This window comes from Leopardus geoffroyi, chromosome C1 (assembly GCF_018350155.1).
Source record: "Leopardus geoffroyi isolate Oge1 chromosome C1, O.geoffroyi_Oge1_pat1.0, whole genome shotgun sequence".
NCBI lineage: Eukaryota > Metazoa > Chordata > Mammalia > Carnivora > Felidae > Leopardus > Leopardus geoffroyi.
The window spans coordinates 43675277-43688283 of record NC_059328.1 but is presented as its reverse complement, the minus strand read 5'-3'; the positions used below and the strand labels follow the sequence as shown (position 1 = coordinate 43688283).

General features: G+C 38.6%; 1 protein-coding gene across 10 annotated transcripts in view; it reads left to right on the top strand.

Moving 5' to 3' along the window:
- Window positions 1–13007, top strand: part of HSPB11 (heat shock protein family B (small) member 11) — a 43414-nt gene that overhangs the window by 20196 nt on the left and 10211 nt on the right. For 7 of the 10 annotated variants that reach the window (XM_045477478.1, XM_045477482.1, XM_045477479.1 and 4 more), the window contains 3 exons: window positions 1225–1331; window positions 3220–3288; window positions 7210–7253. In XM_045477478.1, the coding sequence (XP_045333434.1) occupies window positions 1225–1331; window positions 3220–3288; window positions 7210–7253 (220 nt within the window). Of the gene's footprint in view, window positions 1–1224; window positions 1332–3219; window positions 3289–7209; window positions 7254–7561; window positions 7867–9394; window positions 9606–13007 lie in introns of those variants that run through there. The other 3 variants (XM_045477483.1, XM_045477484.1, XM_045477485.1) reach the window with 3 other exon arrangements.

The following is a 13007-nucleotide window of genomic DNA, read 5'->3' as shown; positions in this document are numbered from 1 at the left end:
AAAATTAAATATACCTCTGCCCTGTGACCCAGCATTTCTACTCCTAATAATTACCCAAGAGAAATTGAAAATATGTCCACAAAAACACTTGTACAAGAATGTTTGTAATTACCTATTCATAATACTAAAAAGCTGGAAGCAATCCAAATATCTAACAAAATATCAAACAAAAGAATGAGTAACCAAATTTTGGCATAGTCTGTGGTCATAGAAATCAGAGCAGTAATTGCCTAAGGGAGGTAAGAATTGTCTGGAAGGAAAGAGAAGGAAAGTTTCTGGAACAATGGAAATGTTATATACCTTGATTGAGGTATTGGTTGACCTGTATACATTGTCTAAACTCATTGAATTATAGACTTAAGATAAATTTCACCATAGGTATAAATTTGCCTCCAAAAAAGAAAAAGAAAATAGAAATGGTTATTTCTGTAGGCAGTACTATATATTTAGTTATAGTTATATAGTTATATTTAGTACTATATATTTAATTATATATGTGACTTAAAATTGAGTGCATTTTTTTCTCAACACACATCTATTCTGCATCTACTATGAGTCAGCCATTGTGATAGTTGCTGGGGTATAAAGATAAGTAAGAGAAAGCGGTTTGACTCAGAAAAGTCAGCATCTAGCAGGAGCCATAAAAACACAAGAAATAAGTACCAATGCAAAAATCGATGCTAAGTGCAAAGGAGGCCTGAGGAAGTGATTCTGATTTGTTGGGGTTGAGAGATGGGACCGAAGAGTGAATAAACTTGTAAGGGAAAAAAGGCTTTCGGGTCAAGAGAATCTCATGAATTAAGTGAGGCACAGAAACATGAGCCTATATGATGTCTTTGCAGAATCTTAATTGGCCCAATGTGACTACAGTAATGAGAGAGGATACTATGATGGGAGACAGTGTACTTTAATAATGGACCAAATTGTACAGGGTCGTAAAATGCCATACTACACAGTCATGTTTATGAGCAATAAGGGGCCACTGAAGGCTTTCAGACCAGAGCGATATCGGTTCTGTTTCTGTGTTTTTAAAAAATAGATCTTCTAGTAGTAAAGAAGAAGTATTAAAGTTGGGGAGAGATTAGAGGCAGAAGGAAGAGATAGAAAGGAATTATAAGAATCCAGGGTCATTTATTTTTTTTTAAATACTTATTCACTAGAATTTTGTGATTAAACATTTTTATTTGGCTCTTCCTTTCTCTTTTTCTTTAAAATTAACAATAGGAATCCAGATACATTTTGGACCACAACAGGAATGTTTCCCCAAGAGTTCATTATTTGTTTTCACAAACGTGTAAGGATTGAAAGACTTGTAATCCAAAGTTACTTTGGTAAGCATATCATATGTGATTATTCATCATCTTTTAATTTTCCCATAGGCAGAGGGCACATATGTAAACTTTTGGCAAAACAAGTAAACTTCTTGGCAGAACACTAACTTTTTTTGCAGTTTTATGGCTGGGGTGGGAGAGTGAGGAATATGGGTTAACTGCCTTGAGCACAGTTAGCTTCTCTAAAATTGCAAATTTGAAACCCTTCCAAAGTGCATAATAATTTCCATGCAATTTACTATTTGATAATCTTTGGCAAAAGACCTATTATAAACATAAGAAGCCAGCTTGCCAGAACACTAAGTTCTTCAACATCTTTATTCCAGATTCATTTGGCTTGGGGTTCCTCTGTCAAATTCTTTCTGAAAATCTGATAACCCTGATTATTTGCAGGGGATAATTTTGATTCTTCTATTAATAATGGCATTTTCTGAGGGGGTTAGGAGGAGACTCTCCCATTGGAACATCATTCTAATCCTGTCTTATGTTTATTTAAGGATAAAGTATTTCAGACAAAGTCATGGCAGGAAACAATATATCCCAGATGGTTCAAATGAATTTATTGATGAGATTACTTACAAAATTATGGTCTGAATAAAGAAACAAATCAGGGATGGTGGGAACATCCTGAAACTGGCTACAGCAATAAGTCATTACCACTCCCGGGATAAGGGATGGAAACAGTGTTATTGGAGCCCAGTGGGAGCTGGAGCCTGTGGCCCAGCAGCAGCTGTAATCATGAAGGGACCCAACCACTGTCAAAGACATGGCATGGAAGCAGGAAGGGAGTGGAGAAAAAACTTGATCTCACTTCGCCACTGCCCTCCAATTTCCTCCCAGTGCCTCCCATAGCCAAATCTGACCAGTAGCCAGTGGTGCTGTCTACAGGGATCCTCCCCCTAGGGCGCAGAACAAAGAAGAGAAGAGTGGTTCTGGGGTAGCAGGATCTGGGTTAGGGGTAATGGAGAAAAATCAATGCAGAAGGAAAATGCCTACATTCTGGTTAAGTCTCTCTTCGGTCATTAATTTTAGAGGCTCTGGAGTCAGACACACCTAAAGTTAGAATTCCACTTTTGGCACCTACTAGTTGTGTATCATTGAACACTTTGCCTTACTTCTCTAGGGTGCCTGATTTCTCTAAGCCTGTTTCCTCATCAATGAAGTGGATTGGTAATATTTTTTCTCATAAGATTATGGTCAGGAGTGAATGAGTTAATAGGCCTGGCTCACAGTAGTTTCTCTAGTAAATATTTATGACCAAGACCGCTAATAATAATAATAATAATAATAGTAATAATAATAATATTATCAGAATATAAAAATAATTTATTATTATTATTATTATTATTATTATTATTATTATTATTACCAGTATTCAAAAAACTCTGGATGATACCAAATTCAAAGATTCTAGGGGTGCCTGGGTGGCTCAGTCGGTTGAGCGTCCAACTTCGGTTCAGGTCATGATCTCACAGTTCGTGAGTTCCAGCCCTGTGTCAGGCTCTGTGCTGACAGCTCAGAGCCTGGAGCCTGCTTTGGATTTTGTGTCTCCCTCTCTCTCTGCCCCTCCCCTGCTTGCACTCTCTCTCTCTCTCTGTCTCTCAAAAATAAATAAACTTTAAAAAAATTAAAAAAAAAAGACTCTACTAACTTTGTGTTGTTAGTACATTTATAAGATTATAGTGACATAAGACTGCATTTTACCATTGGGCCCTACAGAAAAACAGAGTATGTGGATGATTTTTCAATGGTGTTTCTGATCCCAGTATTTTGTGCAGTCCCACCAGTGGTTGACACTTTGAAACAGGAAAAAAGGAATATAGGGACAGCAACATAAAATCAGGTAGGTAATTAACACTTTATTCATTTTGTTTGCTTACAATGTCAGTGAGGACGTTGAGGATTGAAAAGAGCACCTCTAAAGAGCCAGTTGATTTTGAGCCATGGATTGAAAGAGGTATGTGCTTGTTTTTTACCAGCATTATTCTGACAATGAAGGAGTATTGTCCTTTGATTCTGTATTTCCAATTCGACTGCATTTTGGTGGAAAAAGATGACTCTTGTGATTTATTTAGAGCCCAGAAAAACTCAGGTTTGAATACAAGACTGCTTTTTCACTTACTGGTTATGCAACTGTTACCAGGTTAATACTTAATTTTTGGGGGTTTCAGAATCCTTATCTGAAAAATGGTGATGGTAACCTACCATTGAAGGTTTTTGTGAACTTAGTATCTGGCATATGGTAGACAGTAAATGTTAGTTTCTTGTCTTTCCTTCCTTCCTAATTAGTGGTACTATTTAATATCATCAGCAGAATTTCCTCGAGTTAAACACAACATATTGCCTTCATGTGTCTATTTCCTTTCCTTCCATGAAAATACCATGAAAATAATAATAAAGAAATAAAAGGAGTCAGGGCACCTGGGTGGCTTGCTCAGTTGAGTGTCTGACTTCAACTTAGGTCATGATCTCATGGTTTGTGAGTTTGAGGCCCACGTGGGGCTCTTGGCTGTCAGCATGGAGCCCACTTTGGATCCTCTGTACCCCTCTCTGCCCCTCCCCCACTTATGCGAGCACACTCTCTCAAAAATAAGTAAAAAATAAAATAAAGGAAGAAAGAAAGAAGGAAGGAAAAGGAAGCATAAACCTACAAGGGCAAAAAATAAAAGCAAACAAAAACCATAGGAGATCAAAGCAGATGTGAGAGATGGATATTATGGAAGAGAGGATACAGGTGGAAGAGAATTAACTTGTACAGCTGAATGGAGTAAGTTATAACCTAAGTGTCAAGGAGAATATCAGTGTGAAGCACACCAGTTTGCCCAAACAGAACCCTAGAAAGGTCTAGAATTTGAATGTAAGAGGTACCATGGAAAGTGCAAGTGAGACAAGGACCAGAAAACAAGGGTGATTAGTTGAATATCTATATATAGAATGTTTGAGCCCTAGGCAAGTTCTCCTATTCCACAAAGCTGGACCACAAACCACTTGCAAGGGGTGACTAGGAACACTGAATGTTGAGGCTCAGCACTCCGGGAGACCAGGCATAATAGAGAAAGTTAAGTGAGGCATGGAGTTGAAAATGGGATTTAAGTGGAAGCCTGCATATTGAATGGTGGGAACTCCTATGTGCTCTACTATTTATGACAGCAACCAAGAATATAGTCCTGGCCAGGAGACTGAATGATTAATTTTTGGAGAAACTGAATGGCTATAGAAAAAAGACCTGTGGATACTGACAAAGGCTAGCTTTTTCCTGGCCACCTATTGAAATCCACTAGTCAGTGAACCTGGTTTCATGCACACAATTTTCAAGTGATTTATTATAAGTAACGAAAGACAGCCAAAGATCACAAAGACATTTGGTGAAAGCCTCAAACCCTGAATATGATCAAGCCTTTAGTTCTAATTCCAGTATATAGGAAACAGAGGACAGAGGAACAGATTTAATGAAACCATGAAGAGGCAAGATGACAAAATGTGTGTCATTCTGCATTTTGGTCCCTTCAGTAAGTCTGACGTGGGAAAAAATGGGGGGAAAATTAGTTCAAGATTAAAAGAGACTTAATTCTGATTTGGATAAAGCAACCATAAGAAGACGTTTTGGGAACAATTGGAAAATTTGAATGTGGACTGGTTATTATATAATATTAAAGCATTTTAAAAATTATTTTAGTGTTTGTTTATTTTTGAGAGAGAGACAGAGCACGAACGGGGGAGAGGCAGAGAGAGAGGGAGACACAGAATCTGAAGCAGGCTCCAGGCTCCAGCTGTCAGCACAGAGCCCAAACACAGGGCTCAAACCTACAAACCAGGAGATCGTGACCTGAGCCAAAGTCAGACACTTAACCGACTGAGCCACCCAGGCGCCCCTAAAGCATTTTTTAATGTTAGTATGATAATAGTATTATGGTTATGTAAGAAAATATCCTTATTATTTAGAGATAGATAATCAAATATTTGGAGGTGAAATGTCATGTTGTCTTAGAACATGCTTTAAAATACTTGAGCGAAAAAAATTCCATAAATTAAGTATACTGAAATGTTAATAAGTATAAAATCAAGATGATAGGTATATATAGGAATTATATCCTCTCTTCTCTTATGTATGTGAGATTTTCCAATTTTTCATAATTATAAAACTAAACAAATGAAAGAAGAGGTTATTATTAACTCCTGGTAGAGGAGGAATTGTGTAAGAAAGAAAATGGGATCGTAGTCCATTACTCATTTCAGCAGTAAATAACATTTACATAGGCAATAATGTAACCATGAAGTATTGATTTCAAAATTGAGAGGATGGCGGGAGGGAAAGTTACAGGAGGAAAAGGGAGAGAATATTGGTCTAAGAGACCTAAACTTTCTCCTACCATAATATAAAGTCAGTAAATCATTTATAAATTGAGAAAAGGAATATAAACATGTTACAATTGCAGGAAAAAAAGCTTAAGGAGTTGAAAACATTACCTCTCAGGAGCAGGACTAGAGGAGGAAGAAAGGGTCAGGCAGGGGATTACTATTCATTACCTCAGAGAGAGGTTAGGAAACAAAGTCATGCACCATCTTACTTCCTACAGACTACCCTGTTTGTAGGATATGCCTTGAAAAAGTATGCATGCTAACTATTCTGATACAAAGAAAGTTAATTTCTGAATTTTGACAGTATTTATTATTATAATATTATAATATTATTATATTAATCAAATCATATTTCCAGGGTACCTGGGTGGCTCAGTCAGTTAAGCATCTGACTTCAGCTCAGGTCATGATCTCACAGTTCGTGAGTTCGAGCCCTGCATTGGGCTCTGTGCTGACAGCTCGGAGCCTGGAGCCTGCTTTGAATTCTGTGTCTCCCTCTCTCTTTGCCCCTTCCCAGCTCAAAGATAAATAAACATTAAAAAAAAAAAAATTCAGGGGCGCCAGGGTGGCTCCATTGGTTGGGCATCTGACTTCGGCTCAGGTCATGATCTCACAGTTCATGAGTTCGAGCCCCGCATCAGGCTCTGTGCTGACAGCTTAGAGCCTGGACCATGCTTCAGATTCTGTGTCTCCCTCTCTCTCTGCTCCTCCCCCACTCATGCTCTGTCTCTCTCTCCTTCAAAAATAAGTTAAAACAATTTTTTAAAAATTCAAATCATGTTTCCAAAAAATGTTTGATGTGATTAACTTGTGATCAACTAAGTTAATGTTTTAAAATTATATAAGTAAAGGTTTTTTAAGTTAGATACCTGAAAAGATCAATTCATGGACAACATAATTCAACATCACAGTAAAAATTTAGTGTGAGAAACTGAGCTGTAGTCATGACCCATGAGAGTGGTGATAAGATGGCTCCTTTCAAGGGGCACCTGGGTGGCTCAGTTGGTTAAGCATCCAACTCTTGATTTCGGCTCAGGTCATGATCTCGTGGTTCGTGAGTTCAAACCCTGCATCGGGCTCTGCACCAACATCATGGAGCCTGCTTGAGGCTTGAGATTCTCTCTCTGCCCCTTCCCTACTCTCTCTCATGCTCCCTCTCTCTCTCAAAATAAATAAACTTAAAAAAAAAGATGGCTCCTTTCAGGCCTATAATAACTGTTAATAGCTTGATCCTTAAAAGGGACTTCCACATTTTATCCATTCCTTACTTTATATTCCTTTACTGTAATTTCTATTTCCTTTTGTTTATACTTACTAGAGATGGTCTAGAACTCACAGTTTATCTTTCATGCTTTTTATATCACATATTCCTATTTTGAAATTGAATTTTAACCCCCAAAACCCTGGTAAGTCTGATCTAACTATAGTTTACCAGACATCATGTTTTGCTGAACATAAATTTCAGTAGCTGTCCTCATGTATTTTGGTCCCTAATTCATTTCTGTTAAATTTGCTTTAGATCTAGTCCACACAGAGGGGCAGCTTCAAAATGAAGAAATTATGGTAAGTAAATATACTTGGTAGGGATAAACATTATCTTTAGCCAGCACAATGTATTTAAATTTTAAATCTATCTCTTTAGTCATAAAGTTAATAAATATCTTCCTGTTATATTATAGGTTCTTTATCCAGTCAACCAACAGAGAAGGTTATTCTCAATAATATTATATTCTAAATATAGCATTCATAAACTAGGCTCTTGTCTATCGTAGAATCACAGCAACGATAAAACAGTTCACTTATTTATCTTTATTTTGTTCATTTATTTTGAAGTATTTACTTGCTTTGCTTTCTTTCATTTGATTCCGTAGGCCTTTAGAATAGGAATTGAAAAAGGTCGAGATGCCAAAATCGGATGTTAATTTAAGCATGAAAGGACAAGGGAGATTCACATAAGGGGAACTGGAGCATAGGATCAGCAACAAATAAGCCAAAGAGAGATGAGGTGGAAAGAGAACCAGCATTTTTCGACAACATTCCATTGGGCTTTGCTTGTCAAGTGGAATGAATGCCCGTTGATGAAGCTGCTGCCTCATCAGGAGTTTCTCTGTTCCTGCTAGTTTATCAGGCCCTGGTTTTAGACAAACACACAAAAAAGTGAAACAACTGAATGTGGGGTGTTTTTTTGTTTTTTGTTTTTTAGATGATAGTGTTTGTTTAATTAAGATTTCTCTAAATGAGGCTTAAAGTTAAGTTTCCTTCTTCACAACTTACTGGGCGCAGCGTTTCAAAAGATTCTGTAGGAAGTTTTTGAATCCTCTTAATTATCTTCTCTACCACCCACATGTGCCCAAGGACTGGAGAGGCCAGTGGGGGGCAGAAAAATGATTAATTAGACAGAATATTAACTGCCTGTTTTTGTCCATCTTTACTAATGGGTTATGATTAGTAAGCTTCTGGTAAGTATTTTGTTTCAGAACTCACTGTGAATCATGGAGCATTGCAAAATTATATAGAACATTTGGAAAATAGTAAGGGGGAATGGGAAGCTGGAAATCAGCCATGATTTTATTAGCCTGCCACAACAGCTTTTATTACACTTTTTTTCTTCTAGTTGTCAATATGCACCACATAGTTATCAAAATGAAGAAGTTTGTATCTTTTTAAACAATATTATATTACAAGTTTCATAATTAAAATTAAATGTATGAAAATAGGCAAATGTTAACTGATTTCATTTTTCCTCCCTCTGTCATTACAAGTAATACTACAGAGGCCATGTTATGCATGTTCTTGCTACCATGATCGTCACCTTGTGAATTATTCTCTAAGATTAAATTTCAAGGAATAGAATTACTGGGTCCATCAGTGTAGACATGTTTATAGCTGCTTATGCATATTGTCAATTTGCTTTCCAGAGAAATTATACAAATGTGAAAGTATAGTAACGTTTCAGGGTATATAGTCAGAGGAATCATAAAACAAGGGAAATCTAACATGAAAATTACTTCAGGAAGACACTTTTTAAAAATGTTTATTTTTGAGAGAGAGAGGGAATGCAGGCAGGGGAGGGGCAGAGAGAGAAGGGGACCAAGGATCTGAAGTGGCTGTGCCGACAGCATCGAGCCCGATGTGGGGCTTGAACTCATGAACCATGAGATCATGACCTGAGCCGAAGTCGGACGCTCAACCGACTGAGCCACCCAGGTGCCCCATAGAAAGACACTTAAAAAATTAATCAGAGGGGCACCTGGGTGGCTCAGTCGGTTAAGCGTCCGACTTCGGCTCAGGTCACGATCTCGCGGTCCGTGAGTTCGAGCCCCGCGTCGGGCTCTGTGCTGACTGCTCAGAGCCTGGAGCCTGTTTCAGATTCTGTGTCTCCCTCTCTCTCTGCCCCTCCCCCGTTCATGCTCTGTCTCTCTCTGTCTCAAAAATAAATAAACGTTTAAAAAAAAATCAGAAATGTAAAGTTGCAGTTGTTAGCTCCACCTGCTTTTTCATCAAACCAATGCTGATACTTGCCTGATAATACATCAGAGCAACTTCACTGTTATGTGCAGCTGGCTTCTCTTCTGAGTGTTGTAGCTTATATATTATTATATATTTAGGATGTCGTTCTTGCATCAAACCCTTTCTTCTGCTAACTGCCATTCAACGGTTAACTAGAATTGCTAAAAGCACTCATATTGATTTTTCCTTTACAGGCCCGGGATGGCCACGCCACTTACTTGAGATTCATTATTATATCAGCCTTTGATCATTTTGCATCTGTGCATAGTGTTTCTGCAGAGGGAATAGCAGTCTCTAATCTTTCTTAGTCATTATAACAAAATACACTTGCATGATTTTTTAACAATACGTTTATTTAAACATGAAGTTGTCATTGATATACTTTATTAAAGGGACTTGTATCGATCTGTTTCAGCTTTTATTTTCTCTTCACCATTTTGTGCAAAGGAATTGGTTCATTAGTCAGAAGTGTTGGCCACCATGGAGGCTATGAGAAAGCTCTCACTTCTATATGCATCTTAACAAAGGAAATGACTATATGTGAAAACTTAACTGATAATCCATGGTGTCCTCACAACATCTAACAGGATGCCCCTCAGATATCAGTGCATTAATTTTTTTTTAGGTTCAGTGCATTAATTTTTTAACTGATGAAAAGGGCTAAGTGAGCAATATAGACACGGAATGTATGAATTCAGAAAAGAGAAAGTACTTATGGGAAGGTTGCATGGAGGCGACATGAGCTGGGTCTTGTAGAACAAATAATTTATTTCTTTTAATTTTATTTTGCCTTGATTTGAAAATCTCAGGGAAGAATTAGGAAAAACATTATCGGACTTCCCATAGACAACCATATTGATATTATCTGATTTTTTGGATAGGTTGGGGAGGTAAGGAATAAAATAAGACAGACTAGAGGGAAATAAAACTTCTCTGAATGTACTTTATTATATAGTTTGACTTTGAAAACATAAATAACCAATATAGCCAAAAAGTAAAAAAAGAAAATCCAGAATATTGAAAAAAAAAAAACCAGAAATGCATAAACCTAATGTTATCTCAGGTTGATAAACACATAGAAACAATGGCATTAGAACATAGTGTTTTGCCTGTGGGGTTCGTATTAGTTTCTTGGGGCTGCCATAATAATGTACGACAAATTGGGTGGTTTAAAACAATAGAAATTTAGTCTCTCACGGCTCAGGAGGCTACGAGTCAGAAATGAAGGAATTGACAGTGTTTGTTCTTACTGGAGGTTCTGAGGGAGAATCTGTTCTATGCCTTTCTCTTAGTTTCTGGTGTTTCTGGAAATCCTTGGCTTGTAGCACCGCAGCTCCACTTTGCCTCTGTCATCATATGGCATGCTCTCTGTATGTCTTCACATCATTCTCCCTCTGTGCATATCTGTTTCTGTGTGTCTTCTCTTCTTATAAGGACATCAGTCCCATATTGAATTAGGGTACACCCTACTCCAGTGTGACCTCATCTTAACTAATTACATCTGCAACGTATTTTCAAGTAAAGTCACATTCAAGGATTAAGACTTCAACATGTCTTTTTAGAGACCGTTCAACCCACAACACAATCTTAGTGAAATATCTTTATGATAGTTAATTTTGTGTATTATCTTGACAGATATTTGTTCAAACATTCTGAATGTTTTATGTGTGGGGGTTTTTCTTGAATGAGATTCACATTTAAATTGGTGGACTTTGGGGCGCCTGGGTGGCGCAGTCGGTTAAGCATCCGACTTCAGCCAGGTCACGATCTCGCAGTCCGTGAGTTCGAGCCCCGCGTCAGGCTCTGGGCTGATGGCTCAGAGCCTGGAGCCTGTTTCCGATTCTGTGTCTCCCTCTCTGTCTGCCCCTCCCCCGTTCATGCTCTGTCTCTCTCTGTCCCAAAAATAAATAAATAAATAAATAAATAAATAAATAAATAAATAAATAGGTGGACTTTGAGTAAAGCAGGTTGCCCTCCATAATGTGGGTGGACTTCACCCAATCAGTTGAAGACCTTAATAGAACAAAGACTGACCTTTCCCAGGCAAGAAAGAATTCTGCCACTGGACAGCTTTCGGACTTGTACTACAACATTAGCTCTTCCCTGAGTCTCCAGCCTGTCAGCCAACCCTACAGATTTTGGACTTGCCAGACTTCATAATCATATGAGCCAATTTCTTAAAATCAATTTCTCCCCCCCCCCATTATCTGTGTGTGTGTGTGTGTGTGTGTGTATGTGTGTGTATATATATGTATGTATATATATATATACACACACGCACATACACACACACACATATATGATGGGAGGAGAGGGAGGTGGTGGCTATTACTGCTATAATCTACTACAATTAAACACTGTATGCCCCCTGATGTGATGCAACATGAAGCACACAGGCCAGCCTCCAAAGTCCTCATGCCAAAATTACTGAGCCTAAATCGAGTCAAGTTCTAGAGTTCACTTCCATTTCCAGGAAACACGAGGGATGGATAAACAAGTAAAATGACACCAAAAGGAAGCAAATAGACTAGAGGCCATTTTGTAGCTCACTGAAATGTGCAGAGCTGCGCCTTCCCTGCACAAGGTAAGATATGCTTCCTGGCCTTCTTTGCTTGGGTAGGGCCATGTGACCAATTGTGGGTGATGAGATGAGGGGAAAGTGATTGCTCGGCCGAGCATTTAATTGCCTGCATGAGACCCTTCAAAGCTCTTTTTTTTTTTCTCTGTCACAATGACCGGCCGTGACGTTCTACACAGTAACTACTTCATCAGTCTGGGTCTGGAAGTGAGCCTGGTGATGGCAGGTAGCAGACCTCTCAGCCAGTGTGAGATGGACATACAGAAGGAAAAATAAAGGTTCATCGTTTTAAGTCCATGAAATTTGGAGTATAACCTGGCCTATCCTGACCGATTCACAGACAAATCTAGAATGTGGCTTATCCTACACAGCAAGTGACCTGGTTTCTTCAAGTCAGTGGCCTGAAAAATGGTAATTAATTAAGGGAGGGGGTCCACTCTAGATTAAAAAAGGCATGAGAGCCCCGATAACTTCATGCCATGTGTAGATCATGTTTGGATCTGATTTGAGCAAACCAACTGAAAGTAAGACATTTTAAAGACAATTGAGGACATACTCTTACAGATTGGGTGTTACTGTTCATTTCGCTAGGTGTGTTACTGGCATCATGCTTAGGCAAGAATGCTCATACTTTTCAGAGATGCGTATAGACGTATGTAGGGGTAAAATGACATATCTGGAATTTGCTTTAAAATACTTCAGCAGAGGGGCGCCTGGGTGGCTCAGTCGGTTGGGCGTCCGACTTCGGCTCAGGTCACGATCTCGCGGTCCGTGAGTTCGAGCCCCGCGTCGGGCTCTGGGCTGATGGCTCAGAGCCTGGAGCCTGCTTCTGATTCTGTGTCTCCCTCTCTCTCTGCCCCTCCCCCGTTCATGCTCTGTCTCTCACTGTCTCAAAAATAAATAAAACGTTAAAAAAAAATTTTAAATCAGATTTTTTAAAGGGAAATGGCATTAGCTGAAACAAATATGGCAATAAATTGTTAGATCTGGGTGGTGGACATATGGGGGGGGGGCGCTTCACTGTCCCCATCCTTTATCTTCGTGTGTGCTTGACATTCTTCATAATAGAAAAATAAAAATCATTAATGCTACTGAGGGTATCTCTGTGCTGCCCCTCAGATGATTTCCTTAGAAGAGATTCCCAGCGGAAACTGGTCAAAATTAGGCTCTTAACTACTTTCTGATAAACTACTTACCACGATTTGTTGCACAAATTTACTTTTAGAAAG